Source organism: Quercus suber, unplaced genomic scaffold, assembly GCF_002906115.3.
Source record: "Quercus suber isolate HL8 unplaced genomic scaffold, Cork oak 2.0 scaffold_459, whole genome shotgun sequence".
NCBI lineage: Eukaryota > Viridiplantae > Streptophyta > Magnoliopsida > Fagales > Fagaceae > Quercus > Quercus suber.
The window spans coordinates 422,029-436,674 of NW_027069910.1; the positions used below are offsets into that span (position 1 = coordinate 422,029).

General features: G+C 37.6%; 1 protein-coding gene across 1 annotated transcript; it reads left to right on the plus strand.

Annotated features, from left to right (window-relative positions):
* The first annotated feature begins 11,779 nt into the window (after nt 1–11,779).
* On the plus strand, nt 11,780–14,375 carry LOC112026697 (G-type lectin S-receptor-like serine/threonine-protein kinase LECRK3). The gene is made up of 2 exons (XM_065762447.1): nt 11,780–12,976; nt 13,098–14,375. Exons 1-2 carry the CDS (start codon nt 11,780–11,782, stop codon nt 14,235–14,237), a joined length of 2,337 nt encoding a protein of 778 aa, XP_065618519.1. The 3' UTR covers nt 14,238–14,375.
* The last annotated feature ends 271 nt before the right edge of the window (nt 14,376–14,646 follow it).

The following is a 14,646-nucleotide window of genomic DNA, read 5'->3' on the forward strand; positions in this document are numbered from 1 at the left end:
GCTTATGAACGAAAACCTCGAATCCACGAGAGATTCCTTGAACTCACAAGGTAATAGGATTCTAGAATCTACTAGAGAAAAATAGACAAAATCTGTATTTTTATAAATCTGAAAATTTGAATTGCTCTAAGGTTACAATATGTTTAAATAGTAAAAAAAAACCCTAGGGTGACTATGAAAATGCCCAAAAACCCTAATTCGCACTAATCACGTAATTAGGTGGCAAAATATTGATTTTGCCAAAAATGGCAAAATTTAGATTATTGCGGAAATTGAAAATACTGTCTCTAAAAGACTCTCCAAAACTGACAGGACCTTATTCTGACTTTCGAACTAAATTTATTAAGGAAAAACAAATATTATTATAAATAGCAAAAACATTGTTTTCGGGGCCTTAACGAAGGAATTTGCCTAAATTTAGACGACACTCGAGGTTCGAATCTAGATTAGAATGTCGCTTCCCTTCAATTCTGACATCGTCACCCTGATGGCCTTTATTGGCACCCTCCTTAATCTTGCATTGTGACTTTTGATGCCTCCGGTGCTCCAAGAAAGCCTGTTCTATTTGTTTTACATCATATATGGTTAGGCTGGGATGAATAGACAAACTAGAAATCATATAACTTTACTTCTCCTTCTTGATCACTGCAATCATAGGCAGTTCATATTATTAATATGCAATTTCAAGAAAATGATTTTTTATTTAAAAAAATAATGGTATCTAAACCTCTTCGAGTATTTGACTATTATATCGAACGTATACATTCTCCCATCCCACATACACCATGTTATCATTACAAATTATTAATTTTATTAATTTATTTAAACCCAAAATCTCAAAAAATTTAAATTTAGTGAACTAAAATGACAATTGTTCAAAGTTAATGAACTAAAATGACAGTATTTAAACATTGTGGACTAAAATGAAAATTGATCAAAGTTAATGGACTAAAATAACAATTAGTGAAAGATACAGGATGTAAAGTAGATTTTTGCCTTGATTTTCTTTGTAAAAATGGCAAAAATACACGGTTAGACTTTGAAGTTTACCAAGTGAACGCTTTTCGTTCCCGAAATTTCAAATAATCATTATCAGTCCCAAAAGTTTAAAAAATTCCTTCTGTTAATTGTCTATAATCTACTTGCCTATATGACTAATAGAATAATGATGTTATATTTTTCAAGTGATGGTGGCAATAAATTTAATATTAAAAGATCACCAAAAAAAAAAAAAAAAAAAAAAAAAGGACATGATCTATGAAAGACCCAAGCCAAACCCATTTCAAACTGATCTTCCCCATATCAAAACCAAACTGAGTCCTAGCCCACCCTCGACCTCTAAAGTCAGCTACTCTCCCATCTGGACCAAAAAAATCTCAAATGGATTTGACCGAATCAATGATGGTGGGTAGCTTTAGTGATTTGGTTTTGGGGACTATGTCTATTGTTAGTGGATCTGACTGGACTCGTGATGGAGGAAGTTGATATTTTATTGGTCTAAATGGGGGAGGAGCTACCGTGGAGGTGGGGGTTGGGTTAGGGCTTAGTTTAGCTTGGTTTTGATTTGGGAAAGGCCCGTTTCAAACGGGTTTGGCTTTGATCTTCCGTAGATCTTGTGTTTTCTAATGTGTAATTTTTTAATATTAAAAATATTGTCATGTCGCTATTAAATGACTAAATGTTATGACATTGTTCGGTTAGTCACATAAGCAAGGAAATTAACTTCTATTGATAGAATAATCCTTTTTTTTTTTTTTTAATGGGAAATTTGATAAAAATTTCATTCAAAAGAAATTGACTTACAACAACAAAGTCAATATCTTAAAGCACACACAGCTGGATACAATCATTTTGAATGAGATGATGGACGAAAGGGGGAGAAACTCCCTTCCAAACTTGGGATTCCTTCCACCTTCTAACTGATTGGGCGAGTTCATGTGCAACTCTATTGTATTCTCTTTTCACATGCATGACTTTCTAGCTTCTAAAAGAAGAGAGGAGACAGAAAATGACTTGATAGAGATGGCCTAGAAAGCCTTCCAACTCACCTGTGTTAATGGTTTTGATAACCATTAACACAACTGACATCGCATCGGATTCAATTATGATATGAGGCAGCTCCATTTCTCTAGCAAAGAGGATGCCAGCTTCAAGGGCTAGAGTCTCGACCTCAATCACCAAAAAATATCATGGGAGGTACTTGGTGCAAGCTGCAATAGTCGCTCCATAGGAGTCTCTAATAGTAACTCCCACACTAGAATTTTGACCCAGATCAGATGAAGGGCCATCCACATTTATTTTGAAAAAACCAGAAGGAGGGGCTGACCAACTTTTGTTTTCTTTAAAATGATTATGGCATGGGGCTAGTGTTGCTTCTTTATAATCTTGCAGGTATCTCATGGCAAAGTTCCAATTTTGATGTGGGGGGAGGGGGGGCTAATTTGTTGACTCATATACAATCTAGTTTCTATTGTACCAGATATACCATGCAGCCACAAAAAAAAAAGTTCAAGGTCCACCGTAGTTCCTTTTGCAAGAATTTCCAAGGCAAAGTCAGCCAAGTCCCACTGATTCTCTGATACATTTATTGGCCTATCAATCCAGCAATCCCAAACTCTTTTAATAGTGTCACAACTTGTCAAAGCATGGGAAATTGTTTTTGGTTCTTTTGTACAACTTGGACAGAGGTTACAACTATTGATACCTCTTTTTTGTAGATTCACCATTGTAGGGAGACCATCCAGACAAGCTCACAAGGAAATTTTTTTTATCTTTGCAGGAATATATAGGTGCCACATTCTTCTCCACGGAGCGGATCTATAATTCCCTAATGAACATTCCCCTTCATCATTAATTTCTAATACTTGTAGTGCAATATAGTATGCACTCTTCACAGTGAAATCTCCTTTTCTATTCCCCACCCAAATAATCTTATCATCTTGAAGACTATAGCTCAGTGGGATGTTTAAGATTGTATTTGCTTCAAAGGGAAGAAATAGGGATTTAACAACATCAGTTTTCCATCTTCTAGTTTCTTTATCTATAAAAGTTGACACCATTGGGAAATCTTCAAAGAGCTTTGGGGGGGAAATTACTTTATATGTCGTGGGGGTAGGCATCCATTTCTCTTCCCATATATGGATAAGATTTCCATTCCCAACTCTCCACCTTGTTCCTCTCTTAATCACTTCCAAACCACTTTTAATGCTTCTCCATGCATAAGAAGGGCTAGAGCCTAGCTTAGCTTGGAGGACATCCCTATGCGGGTAATATCTAGCTTTATAAATCTGAGCCACTAAAGAGTCTGGGTTCATAAGGAGTCTCCATCCCTGTTTTGATAACATTGTAAGATTAAAGGCTTGGAGGTTTTGGAAGCCTAACCCACCCATAAGTTTGGATTTGCACATTTTCTTCCAACTCACCCAAGCAATCTTAGATTCTTGGGGACGTTGTCCCCACCAAAACCTTCTCATCATTCCTTCCATTTCTTCACATAGACCCTTTGGGAGCTGGAAACAACTCATTGTATAGGTAGGTCTTGCCTGTGCAACTGCTTTAATCAGAATCTCTCTCCCTCCAATTGATAACATTTTTTCCTTCCATCCCGACAATTTTTTCAAAACCCTTTCTTTGATTTCAGCAAAGACTTCATTTTTTGATTTTCCAATAATAGATGGAAGTCCAAGATATTTCCTGTGCCTAGAGTCCTGCATAGGGCCAAGGATATTCAACGCTTCATTTTTCTTCTCTTCAGAGGTGTTGTGGCTAAAGAATACTAAAGATTTGTTAGTATTTATCTTCTGATCAAAGGCAGCTTCGTAGAGTTAGAGAATCTCATTGAGTTTCTGGCATTCTTGGGTGCTAGCTTTACAAAACAAAAGGCTGTCATCTGCAAAGAACAGGTGGGTAACCATTGGGCATCCTTTACAAATGGAGATACCGCTTATCATTTGATTCCTAGCTGCTTTATTAATCAGAGATGAGAAACCATCTGCACACAACAAAAATAAGTAGGGAGATAAGGGGTCGCCTTGTTGGAGACCCCTAGTGGGAATAACACTACCATGAGCAACACCATTAATTAGAATTGAGTAGGCGATAGTGGTTATGCAATGCATGATCATACTAATCCACTTTTCATGAAAACTCATCCTCTTCATAACTTTTTCAATAAAGCTCCATTCTACTCTATCATAAGCCCTGCTCATGTCAAGTTTGACAGCCATGAAATTGTTTGTGCCATCTCTTTTATGGTCTAGATAATGCATAAGTTCAAAGGCAACAAGGACATTATCTGTGATAAATCTTTTAGACATAAATGCACTTTGATTCTTTATGATGATATGAGGCAGAATTACTTTAAGTCTGTTTGCTAGTACTTTTGAGACTAGCTTGTAGACGACATTGGTTAGGCTTATGGGTCTAAACTCTGTCATTCTTGATAGGTTTTTTATTTTTGAAATCAAAGCAATGTTGGTTTTGTTAATTTCAGCCATGGACATATTGGAATTAAGAACATTCAGCACCATACCAGAAACATCATTGCCAATAATATCCCAATATTTTTTTTAAAAGATAGCTGACATACCATCAGGGCCAGGAGCTTTCGTTGGATGCATTTGCTTTAAGGCTGCTTCGATCTCCTCTCTAGTGAACTCTCTGATAAGGCTTTGATTCATATCTTGAGTGATTCTAGTTGGAATTGTATCGGTGACCTCCAAAATGCGGCTTGGGTGGGAAGTAGTATATAATTTTTAGAAGTAGGACACAGCCACCTCTGCTATACCTTCTCCTATTTCATGCCAATTCCCATGCTCATCTTGGATTCTATGTATTGTATTCTTCTTTTTTATTTATGAAGTGTTTGAATGGAAAAACTTTGTGTTGTGATCGCCTAGGCTCATCCATTGCACTTTGGACCGTTGGTGCCACATAATTTCTTCACTGTCCAAAAGATCATTAATTTCTTTCCTCAACTTATTGATTTCTCCCCTTAAGCTTCCATCTCTATCTCTAAGAACCATCACATTGAGAGCCTTTCTTTTGCTTTGGATTTGCCTTGGAACTTGCCCGAAAACAAATTTATTCCACCTTGAGAGATCAGCAGCACACTGCCTGAGACCCCTAGCAATGCCATTAGGTGTACTAAGATTGGTACCACACTCCCAGGCTGCTTTGATGATAGCTTTGCATTCCAATTTTTTCGTCCACATCGCCTCAAAGTGAAATCTACGCTTTTAAGTGGTGTGTTAGGAAAAAGAATCAGATATCAATAAGGCACAATGGTTAGATGTAGAATCTACTAGATGGAAGACTCTTGTGTGACTATAATGATCAATCCATTCAGAGGTGGCTAGAGCACGATCCAGCCTCAGGTATATCTTGTTTTCTCCTTCCTGCATATTACACCAAGTGAAATCTGGTTCACTATATCCAAGGTCTTTAAACCCACACTAATGAATAGCATCTCGAAAGTCATCCATCTGTTTTTGGGATCTTTGAGCTCCTCCCAATTTTCATCCACCGATACAATTTCGTTGAAGTCCCCAAAACACATAGATACGTTGATGGTAAATTACTTTATAATTTATGTTTTGTTGAAATTTTATGTCTTTTTAGTATTTTTGGCACAGAGTTCTTAAGTTCATACGCAAAAAATTTATGATGAAAAGTTATAACATTTAGCGTTAGGTGTGTGCTCAATATATATATTTTTTTTTTTGACCAAATGCGATAAAATTGTATTAAATATTCTCAAATAGTACAACTACTCAGTAAGAAGAGTGTCAGAAGCAAAAAAGCCTACGCAGAGGCTATGCTTAGCTACTGGGCTCAGAAAAAGGAAAAAAACAAACACGAAAAAAGACACCTAACAGAATAAGAAAGACGTGTGTACTATCCCTACTAAACAGGGTGGAGAGCTACCATGTGCCTCTGATACTCCTCAAGGAACGCCATTGCTCCACGATGAATCCCCTCTGGGTGAGTCCGGACTTGTTCAAAATAAAACTTATTGCAAGCATTCCACAGAGACCAAGAAATCATGGCCCACGCTTCCAGCTCTTTCTTCGGAAGTCTACCAATCATCTGCCTAGTCAGTAGGTGAAAACACGAAGCTGCGGAGTTAGACTTCTGAATTTTGCCTCGAACATGGGACCAAGTGCACCGGGCAAATGGACACTCCCAAAGGACGTGGCTTGTTGTTTCATCCTGCTGTCCACAAAAGCCATATTTCGGGTCAAGCTGTATCTTCCGCCGCCGAAGATTGACTCTAGTCGGGAGAATGTCAGAGCAAGCCCTCCAAATGAAGTTCCGAACCTTCGGGGGAGTATTCAGGGACCAAACCTTGTTCCACAAACCTTTATCCTGGTTAGCAAGAGAATGCTCCCCCATGGATGCATTGGAAAGACGCAGTGCAACATGGTAGGCAGATTTAACCGAGAATGTTCGACTCTTGGTCTCAATCCAGTGAAGCTTATCGCGTGTCCGTGCATCCCCAAGCTTAATCCGCAGTATATCATCTCTTGTGGAAGCATGGAATAGTGACTGAATCAAGGGTCTATTCCACTGTCTAGTATCAGCATCAAACAGATGACACACCTTTAAGGATCTGTCAGCACCAGGCTTGAAACTAGGAGGCCTTGGGAGCCATTTATGGCTTTCTATACCTACAGTTTCGCCATCGCCAAACTTCCAGGCAGAACCTGCAGTGATAAGCTTCCTCGCTTGAAAGAGGCTGCGCCAAACAAAGGAGGGGTTGCTACCCAATTCAGCTTCCATAAACGGGCAAGAAGGGAAGTATCTAGCTTTATACACCCTATAAAACAAAGAGTGGGAACCCTGGATAAGCCTCCAAGCTTGTTTGGCGAGCATGGCTAGGTTGAAAGCATGAATATCTCGGAATCCAATGCCTCCTTTATTCTTCGGTGAACAAAGTTTATTCTAGTTAATCCAATGAATTTTTTTCTCATTTCGAGATTGACCCCACCAATATTTAGCCAAAACAGAGTTTATACCATCACATATTGCCTTAGGAATTTTGAAAAGACTCATAGAATAAGTCGAGATAGCCTGTGCCACGGTCTTGATCAATACGATCAATACCTCTCTTCCAGCTTTTGATATATGTTTCTCTTTCCACCCCATTACCTTATTTGTTATACGTTCTAGCAGCTCTTTAAAGGTAGACACCTTGGATTGCCCCTCTACCATTGGTAGTCCCAAATATTTCTCACAGTCACTCAGCACTTGTGCACCAAGTAAGGCTTAATCTCTTGCTTAACTTCAGGTGTAGTGTTTCGGCTAAAGAAGAGAGTTGTTTTTTGCCTATTGATAGCTTGGCCAGAAGCGGCTTCATATTGGGCCAATATGGCTAAAAGGTTTTGGCACTCCCTAGTGCGAGCCTCACAAAAAATCAAAGTATCATCAGCAAAAAGAAGATGAGATATCTTAACACCCCCACGACAAGACAATAATCCATGTATCTGATTACTTTCTATTGCTTTCCTAAGCATAGATGAGAGACCCTCAGCACATAATAAGAACAAATAAGGAGAGAGTGGGTCCCCTTGCCTTATCCCTCGAGTTGGAGTGACGTAACCTTTTGGCTCTCCATTTATAAGAATGGAGTAGGAGGCTGTACAAACAGTTTCCATGGCCATATCTACCCACTGCACGGCTAACCCCAACTTGAGCATTATCCGTCTAAGGAATGTCCATTCCACTCGATCATATGCTTTACTGATATCAAGCTTGACAGCCATGTGTCCAGTACGCCCACGCCTCCTATTTCACATTCGATACAACATCTCATATGCCACTGTTGTATTATCAGTAATAAGCCTGCCTGGTACAAAAGCACTCTGTGCATCCGAGATAACATTAGGGAGGATAGATTTCAATCTGTTTGCTAATACCTTGGACACAATTCTAGAGATTACATTACTCAGGCTAATCGGACGGAATTCAGTAATATGCTGGGGGTTATTCACTTTAGGGACAAGCACAATGTGATTAAAATTCATTTTACGGAGGCATCTCCCTGAATGTAAAGAAGAGAGCACGGCAGAGGTAACATCCTGCCCAACAATATGCCAATACTTTTGAAAGAAAAAAGGAGACATACCATCCGGTCCCGGGGCTTTGGAGGGGTGCATCTGAAACAATGCTGTACGAACCTCTTCTGCAGTGTATGGTTGCCCTAACGTTGCATTCATCCCTTCGGTGACAACTCGGTCTACAGAGTTCAACACCCCATCCATGTGTATTGGGTTACTGGAGGTAAACAACTTTCTGTAAAACTCTTCAGCTATAGTAGCCACTCGACCCTCATCTGTTTGCCAAACTCCTTGCCCATCATACAGACCTGCAATATGGTTTTGGCATCGTCTATGGCTTGCCCGTTGGTGAAAGAACTTTGTGTTCTTATCCCCAGCAGGGAGCCATACTGCCCTAGACCACTGTTTCCAAAAGACCTCCTCATGATGTAGGAGTTCAGTGATGGCTTTTTTTACCTCCGTAATTCTTCCCAAATTTGAGGAGAAGTCCCCCCAAGTGAGTTCGTCTAACTCCATTTGCTTTTGATTCAACCTGGTTCTTGTATCCCCGAAAGCGACTCTACTCCAGCTGAGAAGGTCCAGGCGACATCTCTTTATTTTTTCAATATATTTTCTTTCTTAAAGGAAATGTCAATTTGTTATGTGATGATTTCAAGCCACATGCTCATATCTTTAGATTTTAATTATGGGAAAGATTATGCGACTTCTTATTAAAATCAACCATGGATTGGTGAGACCAAAGAAGAAAATTATTTTTTCCTTTTCAAGGCATGTGAGTTGCACTTTGGAAGTATCAAAGGCACCATGGAAAAGAAAGAACATTGACACAAGCCAAGTCGAACTTTCTAAATTAGAGAAGCTACCTTAAAAATCAACATAGATCCCATAATAAATTAAAAAAAAAAAAAAAAAATCCAACATAGAAATATCAGCCACGGACGGTGTCATGTATGTCAAATGTGCATCATGTTGGGTTAGAAGAATAAGTCTTTAAAAAAAAAAAAAAAAAACTGATAAATTTACTTAAGGGCAGTTTTGAAAACTTATACATTTTTATAAGGTAGACAAGATAATAAATGATATTTCCTTAAAAAATTTGATTTTTCAAACAAGACAAACAAATTGGGACAGAGAGAGTAACTTCTTAACAATCTAAAATCTTAAAAACGTGACATTTTAAATTCGTAATATTTATTCCCTTTCAAAAGATAAAATTATAAGGAAAATATTTTGCTGCAAACACTTGAGCTCTTGGACACATGTTGTTTTCTTTTGGCTGCTACATAACCGTCAATGCACGCCACAGAATTCTTTCTCGATGCATCGTTGTATTTCAGCATCAATCCTCCAACAAATTATAAGCACTTTTGTCGACTGTAAATTGGCCACGCCGCCCAAATTAAAGCATCACTTGTTGTCCTCGAATTCAAGGGGAAACAATTCATATGAACAACCAATTGTGCTTCATGTGGCAAAAAGATCTCACTTTATAAAGTTGGTATCGCCCAAAGCTGACAAAAAGATCTTCACACACAACAGACACTCCAAAGTTTTGATCCTTTTCAAGGATTGGAAGGATCTTCATCATTTAGATATGAAAATATTTCTAATACTGCATTGTTAAGTCCTCTTGAAATTAAGGTTTGAAGGGAAATGTTAATGGATGCTTTAAGGACAAGAGTTTAGTATATATTTTAAAAACAAAATTATGGAAAAATTTAATTAATTAATTAAATTTTTTTTTTGACAACTTTTTATATTTTTCATGAGTGTGGTGTCAAAATTTTTTTAAAATTGTTTATTAACAATTACCTCAAGAGCGTACATAAAAATCTGTTTATCAAACTCACTTTTCTAAATCTCATAGCCGACGTCTACATCCATGACAGTAACAAGAATCTAACCCGATGGTCATGATTTGTTAAAACTGGAAGTAATGGGGAATTTAAAATTTAAGAAAACAAAACAAATACAAAAAAAACGATAAGTGAGGGATGCAAAGTCAGTTTTGCCTTAACAAACAAGATTAGAAAGTGGACAAGGTTTTTAGCCATTAATTAATTAACTTTTCAAACTCGGCAAAAATAATCAAGACTATCACAACAAGAAATAACTATACATGTTGAAACGGTCCATACTGAACTTTCTAAATTAGAGAAGCTACCTTAAAAGTCAACATAGATCCCATAAGCCAAGTTTAGTAACGCAAACTTGTAACTTATATATGGGGCATTAAAGTGGTGGCCTGGTGGAACCAATGGATGGTCAGCTTATTGGTGCTTGAATTTAGTATTTAGAATTAAATTTTTTTTTTTTATTTAAAAAAAACATAGATCCCATAATAAATTAAAAAAATAATTCAACATAGAAATATCAGCCACGGAGGGTGTCATACATGTTAAATGTGCATCATGTGTTGGGGAAGGACGTCGCTTTGGTTGCACTAGCTAGAAGTCTAGAACATTAAAACTAATCTTCTCTTTTTCTGTTGGAAATGCATCTAAGGACACTGAAAGTACAAAAACGGTGGTAATTCATAAGGGAACATCTTAAGTACTTCCGGAGCATGAATAAATGGTATTTCCTCCTCTTACATTTATGGTAAACCCCACCATAAATTTAATGAGTGAGTACTATCATGAATGTGAGATGAAGAAACATCATTCTTCGTACTTTGAAAGTATCTAAGAATTACTCATTAGTAAGACAGAGAAATAAAAGTGACATGCCATAAATGCATTAAAAAAAAATTTAGTAAACCGAGTGCAATTGCCATTTTGAAAATCTAAGATTTGGCACAATATGAAGAGTAATGCTACAGTCATAAACTATTTTACAACATTTTTACAAAATGTTGATGTAGCCAACATTTTATTGGTTTTCATCTAGACTTATAATTAATATCACTTTTTCATTTACCAATAATCACTCACCACATCAGAAGTTTATAAAAAAAAATTATAAAGTAGTTTGTATCTCTAACATTATTCTAATATGAATACTTTAGCTACTCTTACTTTAAAATAAATTAATGCTTTAAGTGCATATAATAATTTTCAATTCAAAACATAAACTAAAAGACTAGTTCTTTCCTCTTCAAATATCAATTTCTTGGTTTAGAACAAATATTATAATTTGAGAAAGTTTTTGCTGCATGCTAGCATGCAATAATTGTTACATAATGAGTTATGTGGTAGCTAAAAAAACAGCAACATGTGTCCAACTAATCGCAACAAAACCTTTTCCCTAGAATTTTTATCTTTTGAAAGAGAACAAATATTATAAATTCAAAATGTCACGTTTCTAAGATTTTAGATTTTTTTTTTTTTTTTAAATCATTAGATTCTTAAGAAGCTATTAATTAAAGGAATTCAAAAGTTGGATACATGTCTAATCGTACTCACATTAATACGGATATTGCCACTAGTTGAATTGTTGAAATATTTATGCTACACATCTGAAAAAGTCAGACCATGAAAATTGATAGCGAGACTTGAACAGTTGAACTACTGCAAAGTTGGATACATGTCTAATCGTACTCACATTAATACGGATATAGCCACTAGTTGAATTGTTGAAATATTCATGCTACACATCTGAAAAAGTCAGACCATGAAAATTGATAGTGAGACTTGAACTACTGCTAAGACATTTTCTTCTATACAAAAAGGGACAGGATTCTTTCTAACTCATTAACCCATAAGCCATACATAACCATTGCAATGGCTACTTCAACTCATCCTCAATTTTGTTGTCTCTTGCTTCTACTTCTGCTTCTTCCTCTCCTTCCCACTGTTTTCACTACCTACACCAAAGATGACTGTAATAAATGGCTGCAGATACCCTCTTTTGTTGCAAAGCCAGGAACTGGTATCTTGTCCCCTTCAGGTAAATTCATCTTTGGATTCCATCCTCTTGAAAGTAGTGAGAAAGTGAATCAATTCTTGCTTGCAGTTTGGTTTAATAAAACAAAAGATCCAACGATAGTTTGGTCTACAAATGGCAATAAACCAGCACCAGAAGGTTCAGAACTGAAGCTGTCGAGCAACAAAGAGTTTGTTCTCAATGACCCTGATCAAGACAATGAGTTATGGAAGCCTCAAATGAATGGTTCTTCCAAATCCAGTTGCTTTGTTATGCTGGATAATAGGAACTTGGTGATTTTAGATGAACAGTATAATTCTATATGGGAAAGCTTCAAGGAGCCTACTGATACAATTTTGCCTGGCCAAATACTGCACATGACTACCACACTCAGATCTCACCAATCTGAGACTAATTATTCTGATGGGCGCTTTGAGGTTGCGTTACAGTTGGATGGCAATTTCGTGCTTTATTATTTATGGTCTGAAAAAATCAAAGGACCTTATTTTGCCACTATGACAATGCAATGCATATCAGTGTTGAACTTTACTGAGGATGGACGCATGTACATCCTAGACGAAAACAACTCCTACATCTACAGCCTTACTGAGAAAAATCCAGGCTCAAGAGAATCTTTCTACCACATGGCTAGAATTGATCCTGATGGAGGATTCAGATTATACAGTCTCCCCAGAAAGGAGAACCCCACAAGTGATGGACTTGAGAGCTGTTCTTCTTCATCCTGGAATGAAGTGCAAAGCATTCCTGATGATACATGTGGCAGATTTGATGCTAATTTTTTTGTAGGTGGGTTATGTGGACTCAACGGCATTTGTCGAACCTCAGATGAATCAAGTGGGAACGGAAAAGCATTTTGCACGTGTCCTTCTGGATTTTCTCCCTTAGACCCATCCAATGGTTGGGCAGGGTGTAAACCAAATTTTCCATTACCCAGCTGCGATAATGGATGGGAAGCAAATAAAGGGAGTGTAACGTTTGCAGAGCTTCCAAAAGTGGACTGGCCGTTGTCGGCGGATTACAGCCTTCTTCAAGGGGTTAGTGAGGCAGAATGTAAACAACAATGCCTTGACAATTGCATGTGTGTTGTGACCGTTCATGATAAACAAATGATTCATGTTGGAAGAAGTATCCTCTGTCCGATGGAAGACACAGTGAAAATGTTACGAGAAAGGCTTTCATCAAGGTACCTATAGGCCCTGGTTCAGAGAAGAAAGGCAGTCAGTGGTAGTTGTTTTGGCACTACTCCTTGGCAGCTCTGCATTTCTCAATATCCTTTTCTTCTCAGCTAGTATAGTGGCTATTATCTACTTGTACCACAAAAGACTGAATTCGCGATGGAATATTCATAGCACACTTGCAACAAATGTGAGAAGCTATACATATAAAGAGCTGGATGAAGCAACTAGAGGCTTCAAGCAAACAGTGGGAAAAGGCGCTTTTGGAACGGTTTATAAAGGGGTCCTTGCATCAGATTCTAAAAGACTTGTCACAGTCAAGAAGTTAGGTAAGGTGGTACAGGAAGGTGAGGAGGAATTCAAAACAGAAGTTAGCGTGATTGGTCAGACTCATCACAAGAATTTAGTCCGTTTGCTCGGTTATTGTGATGAGGGGCAGAACCGGCTTCTAGTACATGAGTACATGAGTAATGGCTCTTTAGCTAGCTTTCTCTTTGGGATATTCAGGCCTCATTGGAACCAAAGGGTGCAAATTGCTTTTGGAATAGCAAGAGGCTTAATGTACTTACATGAAGAGTGCAGCACCCAGATTATCCACTATGGCATAAAGCCTCAAAACATACTCCTGGACGAGTACTTTACACCAAGAATTGCTGATTTTGGATTAGCAAAGCTTTTGTTGGCCGAGCAAACTCAAGCAGCTCGTACAGCAATAAGAGGGACAATTGGATACTTTGCACCTGAATGGTTTAGGAAAACATCCATTTCGGTTAAGGTTGATGTGTACAATTTTGGTGTGATGTTACTAGAGATCATTTGCTGCAAGTCTAGTGTAGCATTAGCCCTAGGAGAAGAGGAGGCATTGATAGATTGGGCTTATGAATGCTACAAAGATAAAAAATTAAATAAGTTGATAGAAAATGATGAAGAGGCAAGGAATGATATGAAGAGGCTAGAAAGACTTGTGATTGTAGCGATTTGGTGTATTCAAGAAGATCCTTCACTGAGGCCCTCAATGAAAAAGGTCACACAAATGCTTGAGGGTGAGGGAGTGATTGAAGTTTCTGTGCCCCCAAGCCCTTCATTGTTTACTTCTTCTCCGCCTTCATTCAAAAAATAGGTCATCTTGAGTTTTCATTGCCCATAGTTGTGACCATTTGCAATGTTTGGTGAAATACCTTTTCTTATTTGTATTATGGTATCAGAATTTGGCCAATAGTGGTTGGTTTCCTGTCTCTTGCATTGCGGTTTGTTTTTTACTATAAGGCTCTCATGTGTATTATCCTTTGGTGTATTTCACCTTCTTAGTTGTAACTTGTAAGCTTGGATTCCTTGTTCAAAATGATTTTGTTTTATTGGTTTATATAATCATTTTTTGTGTGATTGTTGTTGGATTAAAGATTTCTTGTGTTTGGATTGATTTGGATTTGTAATATGAACCGAGACTAATGGCTTGTTTGGATGTTTAAAAAAGGAGGGGGAGTAGAGTAGAGGGAGAAAGAGTAATCCAATTACCTTGTTTAGAAGTT

Bases quoted from the DNA above. Each gene is read 5' to 3' on its own strand.
- LOC112026697 (XM_065762447.1), top strand. From the start codon at position 11,780: ATGGCTACTTCAACTCATCCTCAATTTTGTTGTCTCTTGCTTCTACTT. The intron at 12,977-13,097 runs GTTAGTGAGGCA...AAGACACAGTGA, and splicing joins ATTACAGCCTTCTTCAAGGG to AAATGTTACGAGAAAGGCTT.